The sequence below is a fragment of the Anomalospiza imberbis genome, chromosome 5, assembly GCF_031753505.1.
Source record: "Anomalospiza imberbis isolate Cuckoo-Finch-1a 21T00152 chromosome 5, ASM3175350v1, whole genome shotgun sequence".
NCBI lineage: Eukaryota > Metazoa > Chordata > Aves > Passeriformes > Viduidae > Anomalospiza > Anomalospiza imberbis.
This window is the reverse complement of record NC_089685.1, coordinates 13,668,103-13,678,436: the sequence shown is the minus strand read 5'-3', so window position 1 is coordinate 13,678,436 and position 10,334 is coordinate 13,668,103. Positions and strand designations below refer to the sequence as shown.

General features: G+C 45.0%; 1 protein-coding gene across 1 annotated transcript; it reads left to right on the top strand.

Moving 5' to 3' along the window:
* Positions 1 to 7,695: 7,695 nt before the first annotated feature.
* Positions 7,696 to 10,071, top strand: CCDC71L (coiled-coil domain containing 71 like). Its single transcript, XM_068189676.1, has one exon. It carries the CDS (start codon positions 7,754 to 7,756, stop codon positions 9,302 to 9,304), a length of 1,551 nt encoding a protein of 516 aa, XP_068045777.1. The 5' UTR covers positions 7,696 to 7,753; the 3' UTR covers positions 9,305 to 10,071.
* Positions 10,072 to 10,334: the final 263 nt, after the last annotated feature.

Here is a 10,334-nt window from a genome sequence, read left to right as displayed (position 1 = left end):
ACCTGGAGAGGCTGTTTGAAGTGGAAGTAACTAGGGATTTGATTCCAAATATGAAGGAAGTGGTGAGTAACCTATAGGAAAGCTAATGTACTGGAAGATAGCCCATAAGGAGGGAGAGGAGGCTGAATAGGAGTTGAACTGACTTAACAATGACCAAAATGTTTTTGTCATATCTCCCCAATTCTGCTCTGGATATCACATAACCGTAGGTTAATTTAAAGAAGAGACTGGTGTAAGGAAATGGTAATTTTTGACTGAAAATATATCTACAACTGTGATAGATTTGATTTCACTGTAGTCAGGATTCCAAGAGGATTCCTATCTAAACTAAGCATAATTTTTTTCTGAAATCAGTGAAGATAAATGGGTGAAATGCCCATATCCATGCTGACAGCTAGCCTACATCAGACTTCAGTGATTTAAAATATGTGTGATTCAGTTTGCCATCAGGTGAAGCATTTTCTTGCAATCCACTTGTCTTCCTCTGTTAATATTTTAATCCCTATCTAATCTTTCCACTTCTGTATGGAAAACTGGAAATCTCTCCATCTACACATGATTAAACCTCTCTTGGCACAAGAACAGTCTGCTAGGAAATGCCTGCCACTGGGGAAAGTCATTCTACAGTCTCTGCCTTGGTGAGCTGGACTTTTTTTGTTGTTGTTCTTTTTGTTTTGATGTTGGTTCAAATTATATGCAAAGAGAGATTATGCCTGGCAACCATTTCCAGCAATGGTTTATTATCAATAATTCTTACACCAGACCAGGAGTCTCAGCCTTTCAGTTTTCTCTATTGTTTTCTAATTTATTTTTCATTTGCTATTGTATGTGGCCTGTACATAACAAGATCTACATCTTATCCACTTTGTAACTAAATTGTTTAATTCTACAAATATTGTGGGATAAAACAAAACACGCAGCAAGCAAAGCAAACCTGTATTGTAGGATATTGTACTATATTAGTCAGTGGGAGGAAGTGGTGCCTTTGGAAACACCATCTCATTTTGGCAGGAAGCAAATGGACAGGAATTTCAGTGATTCAGCTTTCAGACAGGGAGGAACAACCAGGAAGAATCTGGATTAGGAAGAAGCTAGAAAAGGAATGGAGAACATAAAGAATATGAAAAGGAAGATGATTCCGGTGCATGTAACATGTAATGTTGAGGATAAATGTGGTGTTTCTCTGTTATGACACGTCCAATCCATTGCAACAGACCGGAGACACTAGTCTTTGTTTCAGACAAAACCTGAGGTTAGCCTTTGGCATCTTCATTTACACTTCTAAATAATGATCACTTTTTCCAAAGTGATGGGCCATTTGCAGTTCTCACTGCCTGCAAGGGAAAAATGAATGGCTCAGGCCATGAATTGCAAATGCCGAGCACTAAGCAGGTCCCTCCAGACAATGCACTGGGACTTTAACTTTGAGTTCCCAGTGTTGAAAGCTTACGACTCAAAATGCAGATGTAAGAGAATGCTAATAGACAGTGAAAATTCTGGCTTAATTATATGGCTTTAATTAAACCAATAGTAACCCGTATGTGGATTCTGTTAAATGGGAGCAACAATGGCTCACTGAGCTTAAACTGAATAATAGCCTGTATAAACTAAACCAAACAAACTAGAGTAAGTGACCACACTAGGGCTTACCATGGGTTTAATTAAGTCAGTAAAAGATTGAACCACTACCATTTCTTATTTGGAGGAGCATTCCAAAAATAGCTGAGGGGAATGGGGATCAAATATAGATTATTTGTTAACTTTGACTACTTTTTGACTTTACAATGGAAGTTTGGGTCACTTGTATATTTTGAAAATATTTAATTCAATTGCTAGTTGATAACGTTTGTATATGTCTCTGTGACAACAAACACATTAAAACAACACTGCATTTCTGAAAGATAATCTTAAAATTCTGCTAAATAAGCTACTCATCCACCTGGAGCTATTGCAGGTTGACCGAGGATGAATGAACTCGCCTCTTTTGTAGAGAGCCTTTATAATAATGCAGATCATGTGCAGGGTCAGAACCTCAGCTAGTATCTGTCGTTGTGCCTGTATTGAAATGAAGAGTATCTATAGCTACAGAGAATCTTTGATTTTAAAACGTGCAATCTAAAAGCTCAGTTCTCAAGGTATGATCAATCTATTTCTATTCTTTCTTTGTAGCAGTGTTATCGAAAATGGTCAAAATAATTAATATATTCAAATTATCCAGTTTTGATATTTATTGTGTGCTGGCTGAATTCACAAGAATTTTAAAATGATTATAAGAAATACTGTGAACCAAGTGCTATGGAACTATAAATTATTAGAATATTTGGGGAAGTTTATAAAAATCACACTTGAGGTGTTTTGAATTGAATCTATGTTGAATAACATAAAGAATACTTTCAAGGAAAAGAAAATGGTACCGCTAAAACTAATATGGCAGACTTCTAGCAGGTGTAAGTCGGAGCAAGATCTCAGTGTAGTAAAGATATTCAGCTCATGTGATGAGAGGTAAGGCGGCAAACTCCACGCTCCCTGCGCCAGGTCTGTGCCGGCTCCCAGCGCTGCATCCAAACCGCAGGGGCCGCCAAACCCCCTGCGGCGGGGACAGAGGGCCCTTGCCGGGAGCAGGGGAGCTGGGCGGAGATAAGGCTTCCAGGATTTTGAAGCCCATGCCTAACTCGGAGAACAAAAGAGAGATTCAAAAGGAGGTGTTAATGCTAACAGCTGAATCTACATAATAATCGGCTGCTTGCAACTTTCACTGAAACAGAGAGATCAAGACCTTTTCCACCTAAAGTGTCTAAAGCTCTCCCTCCTCTGCCCCGTGAAAGTGCCGAAGACGACATGAAAAAAAAATTTTAAAAAACCGGGTTCTGTCTCTTTCCATTAAAACAAACACAGCGGGCAGTAGGTTTTGCAAGATTCATTTGGACAAAGAAAACAAATAAGAAAGAGCCTGATTAAGACGTAGTCCAATGACACAGTAAAGCTGCTGTAACTATTTCATAAAGCCACATCCATATGACATACAAAGCTGAGCTAGCATCAACTCCCTCGCTCTAATTCACTCAAAGCATTTGGAAGGGTAACTTTTCTCTACGGACTTTATACTGGATCACGTATTGTGTCCACCCTAGGCCAGCATAAAACATGAATCTAATATAAACATTGCATTGTATCCTGTGGCAAGTTCACCAAAAAAACCAAACCAAAACAAAACAAAACAAAAAAATCTGTTGTGCGTCTCTCTGTTCTGGAGTGAATTTGTTCTGTCAGCTCATCTGCTAATGCACAAATCTTGTAGGAAGGAAAATGGCAGCACAGCCTGAAGGGTATCACAAAAAGAATTCATGAACTGACATGTTCATACACATGATATCAAGAAATAAGATTTAATTAATAAGGTTTTAAAATAATTGGTAGTAGGCTTTAAAAATTGTCTGGTTTGAGACAAGGGAATGAAATTCACACTTGTTTTAACAGTGATGGTACTTTAAATAGAGTGCCTTAGGAAACAATGTAATCAATACTACAAAATGGCATGATCTGTGATGTGTGAGAATCATGTTCTTGAGCAACATATTTCTTACACTGGAATTATATTCAAGAATCTGAGGAAGGTTAGGGAAAGAGAGTAATCTTGCAAACAATGATAGTTACTTCTCCAGTTATATTGTTCCTTCCTTCCTTTCATAGCCTTTGGCTTACAGCCTTTCTGAGCCCACGCTTTTCATGTACAAGAGCTATTGATGGATATTTTCTTCCAGTCATGTCTAATACTTTTGAATGATGTGCTCTCTAATGACTGCAAATATACTGGGGTATATTTTTCCATTTTGGGATCCACAACTTTGCTGAAAAATGAGCTCCACAAACTAATTACGAGTCATATGGGGGGAAATACCCCACCACCCCCCAAAAAAAAAACCAAAAACCAAAAAAAACCCAAAACCAAAAACCAAAAACCCAAAACCAACACACGTCTTTTTGGTCATTTAAAGTTTTCTGCTTTATAGCTTCATGTGCTTCCCTGTCATTCTTGGATTATGAAAATAAGACATAAAAATTTCTTATCTGCTTTCTTTGTACTATCACAATTTTATAAACCTTTATCATATTCTTCTTCAGCCATCTGTTTTTTCAAGATGAAGAGTCTTAGCCTATTTAATCTCTTTTCATGGAGAAGTTGTTCCATATTTCTGCTCATGCTGGTTGCCCTTCTTTGTATCATTGCTGTTTCCTTTTAGAGATGGTAAGACTAGAAAGGAACAGTATTCAAGATATGTGGAGGCACAATGGACTTGCACTCAGCAGAATGCTGTCTTCTGTTTTTTTTCTATCCCTTCCATAGTGATTCCTAACACCCTTTCCCTTTTTAACTGCAGCTGTGATTTCTACAGACAGTGATTCCACAATTCATTTTTCTCCCTTATAACTGATTGAGAAATAATTATTGTAAATTATTTGCTTTTGTCTCTCTTTGAAAGTATTTTCAGAAATTTTGCCAATACTTGTCTGGGCACTTCTCAGGCCTAGGAACTTGATGACTATTGGGTAACATCTGAAGTTTAGTTGTGAATGCAATGTGGAGTTATGCTTGCATCGCCACGCAAACTTTCCTGAAGATATGCTAAAGGCATTTGGGAACCAAATTAACTGAAGCAGGCTGCCAGTTAATGCAACCTCTCAAGAGCAAAAGTAAAGATACTAGGAAAGAGTATTTCCCTTTGAAGACATTGGACAGTAAGACTGCTCTTGCTAACCTAGATGAGCTTGAGTATGTTGAAGGAAAACTCCTGTCAGCAGAAGTGATGTGACTTAATATCCAGGATTTAAGGGCTCATCAGCAAGACTCAAAACTGTGTGATCATTTGTACAGATAAGATTGTTAGCATTTAAAATAATTAGCAGTTACCAGTGGGGTTTTTTGGTTCCAGGCAGGCAACGTTAAAGAAAATAGTGTCTCTATTGTGCAGCAATTAGTGTACCACTCTCTCAATTGGTACTTTGTTCTTCCTTCTTGAGAATTCAATACAGAAAAGAAATTTCAACAAATAATCGGAACAAAGATTACAGGGTTTTTTTTTTACTCTCCTCTGTTCCAATGTGGGCATTTCCTGTATTTTTAGAATAATGATTGTTAGAAGATCTACGGAAAATTGAGTCTATACGTCTTAGTCAAGCCATTTTGATCCACTTCTTCATCTTATTCATCTATTAAGGAAAGGCAATATTTACTTACATAACTCAAGATTACTATGAGTGATAATTAATGCTTACAAGAAGTAGTATGATTGAAATGAAGAGCTATGCACTTCCAAAGGACTATTAATTTTATTATTATTGTTATTACTGTACTGAGCTATTGGAAATTACTAAAAGACAATTACCATGGATTTTCTTGAGATTACTTTGTAGGGTATTAAAATAAGAGTGTAACACTGCAGAAAACTCATAATGAAGTTGTAAAAGTGAGATTACATCCCATGCCTTAAAAGAGTATTGTCCACCCATTAAGCTACAAAGTAAAAATAATGAATAAATACTACATGATAAAATGTGCTGATCTTTCTTTTCACTTGCAGTTGTAGTGATTAATTTTCTACTTGCTTGAGAAGCTTCTTCACCTCTGCCTCAATGATTTTTGAGTCATATGCCAGAAATGTTTGTAATTTTGGGAAAATATTATGGTCAATGGGCAACTGGGTTCCTGCAGATTAACGAGAACCCATTTGCCAGCTGAGCTGCTGAATTATAGCTGCCTCCACCGAGAATGTGAGCCCAGGGCAGCTTCTGTGGTCCAGCAGGTGATGAGCCTCTCCTAAGCCATGGTGATCCCATAGCCAGAGTGTGACCAACAGCAGCACAGCTGGATCAGGAGATGCCTATCCCTGGTGCTGCCAGCTCCGGGCTCTTGTCCTCTGCTTTATAGGACACCTCCTTCAGTTAAATCAATCTGGCTACATGACTGCATGCTAGAGTACGCTGTGAAATGGATCCCATTAAAAACAGCTCTAATGCCATCATTTTGGGAAAGGTTTCTTTTTAAAAAATGGGTCATTTACAAAGCTGGTTTAGAATATGGCTGTAACTCGAGACTGTCCCCATGAAGATTTAAAATAGCTTTGTTAATAACCACTTTAAATGGCTATTTGGATTAATATTCTTGAGTTTCCCATGAACACAAGTTGAATTATCCTGTGAAGAAAATTAATTCATTTCCACTGGCAGTAAGGAATAATTTCTTATGCAGAATTTCTGCCTCTTACTTGACTGGATTTCTAGACATTCCAATTTAGGTTCTTGATGAGTTGAGAATAAAAGATTTCCCTATTCTAATCTGAAAGATTAATTACAGAGCAAAGACTGTCTATGAAGAAAAATGTTATTCCTCTCCCTTTACTCATGCTGAGAGAAAGTAATTAGTTAGGGGTCTAATCAAACTCCAGATAGGATTTGTACAGTAGGTTAAACCACCTCTGCCCTTGCTGGCACCTTGCTGTTCTGGGTGCCTGAAAGAGCTCTGGTATAATTGCAGCAATCCAGGAACATAGCAAGACACTCTGCCGGTGACAGGAATCTGAAGTATTGGGAAAGCGTGATCCAGAGGGACAGGGGACTTCCCAACAGCTGACAAAATTGTGCTGCAAAAGCTGCAAGTGTAGCAGTGCCATGCAGGTAATGCCTTGCAGTGGACTCAGCAAGGTGGTGACTCACAACAGGCTCAACCAACCCACGTTTTTACTGCTTCATTTGGGATATGCTTTGTTGGGATATCAAGCCAATCCCAATGATGCGCTAAGTATCTCAGTGTTGACAGAAAGCAGCTTGGGAGAAAAGGATCTGGGGTCTTGGTGGATTACCAGGCTTAACAAGAGCCAGCAACGTGCCCTTGCCACAAGGAAGGTGAATATTATCCTGGTTGTTGCCTACAGCTTGAGAGAGAGATCCTCCCACTGTATTCAGTGCTGGTGAGGCCACACCTGGAGCACTGTCCAGTTCTGGGTTCCTCGATACAAGAGAGACATGGATACACTGGAGAGAGTCCAACAAAGGGCTGCAAAGATTAAGGGGCTGGAGCACCTCTGCTGTAAGGAAAGGCTGAGAGAGCTGGGACCTTTCAGCCTGGAGAAGAGAAGGCACAGGGGTCATCAGGTTATACAGGTACCTGAAGGGAGGATGGAGCTGGGCTCTTCTCAGAAGTGCCCACTGACAGAGTCAGAGGCAACAGGCACAAACTGAAACACAGGAGGTCCCCTCCAAACACCAGGAAACACCTTGTCACTCTGAAGGTAACTGAGCACTGGCACAGGCTGCCCAAAGAGGTTGGAAGCATCCATAAAGACCATTGAGTCCAACTGTGCTCCTCACAGGAATATCTAAAACTAAACCATGTAACAAAGAGTGTCATTGAGATGCTCGTTGAACTCTGACAGGGTTGGTGCTTTGACCATTTCAGTGGGGAGCCTGTCCAGTGACTGATCACCCTCTCAGAGAACTTTTTCCTAGTATCAAATCTGAGCTTCCCCTCACACAGCTTCATTCTGACTCGTCATGTACTATCGGTGGCCAGCTGAGAGAGGAGCCTCTACCCTTGGAGATATTCAAAATCCATCCAGATACAGTCCTGGGTAACCTGATTTAGGTGGCTATGATTAAGCACAGATGTTGGGCCAGATACCTCAGAGGTTCCTTCTAACTCCAACTGTTCTGTGATTCCATGACTTATGATGTTGTTGACTGACCAACCTACAGGTTCATGCTAAAAAACTCCTCTGCAACAGGATGGATGTATTTAATATCATGTAAGCACTTCTCTGTATCATGTCTGCTGGCCCATTTTTGTTATTTGACTCAGTTCTCTCACGGCTTCTCTTCGGGGAGTTTGCCCATCGAAGTGTCCAAGCAAATCCTTAATGCAACACACTTCACACTACAAGCCACCTTCGTGCACCGCCCGGTGAGGATCCTCACCTCTCAGCGAGGCGCGATGCGGACACGCGCTCACCCCGCCATGCCGGGTCCTCGTCCTCAGGGAAGGGGCCACCCTCTGCACACGCGGGATCGCGGCTCGGTGTCGCGCCGGGGGCCGGCGGACCCCACCGGACCGCGCTCCGGGGGCAGGGGGCTCCGGGGGCAGGCGGCTCCGGGGGCAGGGGGCTCCGCGGGCAGGGGGCTCCGGGGGCAGGGGGCTCGGGACCCCCTCGCCCTCACGGCCACGGCCCCCGGCGGGGGCGGGGCGGGGCCGGGCTCGCCCGACGCGTTTCGAACGGGCCAACGGGCGGCGCAGGGGGGCGGGCGCGCGCAGGCCCCGCCCGGGACTTTAAAGCGCCATTTTGTGCTGGGCGCAGGACATCGATCGCTTTTCACACCCGGCGGGCGCCCGGCGGCGGCCGGAGCCTGCCTTCGGCGCTGCCTCCGCTCTGCCTTCTCGGCGTCTGTCCCGCCACCCCGTCCCGCCGCCTCCATGACCCGCAGTAGGAAGCAGGCGGCGCTGGAGAGAGGAGCCGGGAAGATGAACACAGAGGCGGGGAGCGCCGCGGCGGCGGCCGCGGGAGCCCGGGCGGCGACGGCGACGGCAGCAGGGGCAGCCGGCGGCGAACCGGCGGCCGCCGCCTGGGGGCTGGAGGGGGAGGCGGAGAAAGTTGTGTACTCGCGCTCGCAGGTCTCCTTCGCCGGCACCAAAGCGCTGGGCGACGCCCTCAGGCTCTTCATGCCCAAGTCCACGGAGTTCATGAGCTCCGACTCGGAGCTGTGGAACTTCCTCTGCAGCCTCAAGCACGAGTTCTCCCCGGTCATCCTCCGCAGTAAGGACGTCTACGGATACTCCTCCTGCCGCGCCGTCGTCCCCGATCCGCCGCCGCCCTCCGAGCGGCCCCGCCGCCGCGCCGGCAAGCGGCGCCTCCCGGCCGCCGACGCCAAGCACCGGGCCGGGGCGGCGGGAGGCAGCGCCAAGCGGCGGCGGCGGCGGCGGCGCCGCAGGAGGGAGCGGGGCAGACAGCGGCCCGCGGCCGGTGGCCCCCGCGCCCAGGAGGAGGAGGCGCCGGGGCCGCTGGGCGAGCAGGCGGACAGCGAGCAGGGCAGCCCGGCGGCGGCGGCGGCCGCCTGGGAGCCGTTCGGCGGCAAGTCGCTGGAGGAGATCTGGAAGGCGGCCACCCCTCGCCTCACCACGTTCCCCACCATCCGTGTGCGGGGCAGCATGTGGAACCGGCGGAGCCTGGCGGCGGCGCGGCGGCGGGCGCAGCGGATCCTCGGCGTGGACCTGTCCCCCGTGGTGCGGGTGCGCCGCTTCCCCGTGGCACCGTCCTGAGCCTGCGGGGGCTCCGCTCCCCGCGCCTCACCTTGGCCGCGGTGCGGACAAAGAGACCGGTATCAGTCACCTGTTTACATTGCTTTTGTCTGGATCGTGTTCTGCTGCTGCACTTTACGGCCCGCTCGGGCGGCGCCGGGCCCCCCGCCGCACGGGGGGCGGCCTGCCGGGCCCCGGCCTCGCCCCAGGGTGGGACCGCCTGACAGGTATCACGCGTGGGGACCAAGTTCCACTTCCACTTTTTTTTCTCTCCCATTGGGCTACCTCACTGGTCCAGAAGTCCACCCAAGAAGTTATTTTCCAAAGGAACTTACTTTCATGCTTGTATAATAAAGCACCATCTGATTCTTGCTTTTTTTTTTTTTTTTTTTTTTCCCCTTCCCCTTTTCCGATGGATTATGTATGCTTTGTGGTGTTGCACTAGTATGTGCTCAGGGTATTTTGAATCCCAAGCATTCCCAAGTTTCAGTTTACTCTGATAAAGGATGCGTAAAGAATGGAGGTTCAGGACTTGTGGCTGTTCTTGATGGTGCAAAAACTTTTTAAATTTTGATTTCACGAGTTTAGTGATATATAAAGATGTATCGCGCAGTATAATTGTTACACTTTTGTATCTAAAGTCATTTTTAAAGTTTTCTAGTTGAACTAAGTATTTGTTTCTATGGAGCACCTAAAGATAGAATCATCCTGATATTTTATAACCCTGTTTACTTTAGGGAAGCTCATTTGGTCAACCTAAGTGAACTTAATAAAAGTCAAAGAACAAATGGTGTTTCAGTTCAATGAAACTGCACAGGGATGGGTTCCTGGTGAAGTACATCACCACTGAGGTGCTCTGTGTCAGTGAGCTCTGGCTTTGAGAAGAATGTAACTGCTTATCAAAGCAATATATAGGTGTCTGGAGGTGAACTATGATCCAGCATTGGTACTGACAGCCATAAGTCAGCTTGCTTGACACAAATATGACACTGAAGTGCCTCTCTCTGCAGAAAGAGTAAGACTTGATATCTGGTCACTCGATAACAAACTA

Coding starts and splice junctions, on each gene's coding strand:
- CCDC71L (XM_068189676.1), top strand. CDS start 7,754: ATGCTAAAAAACTCCTCTGCAACAGGATGGATGTATTTAATATCATGT.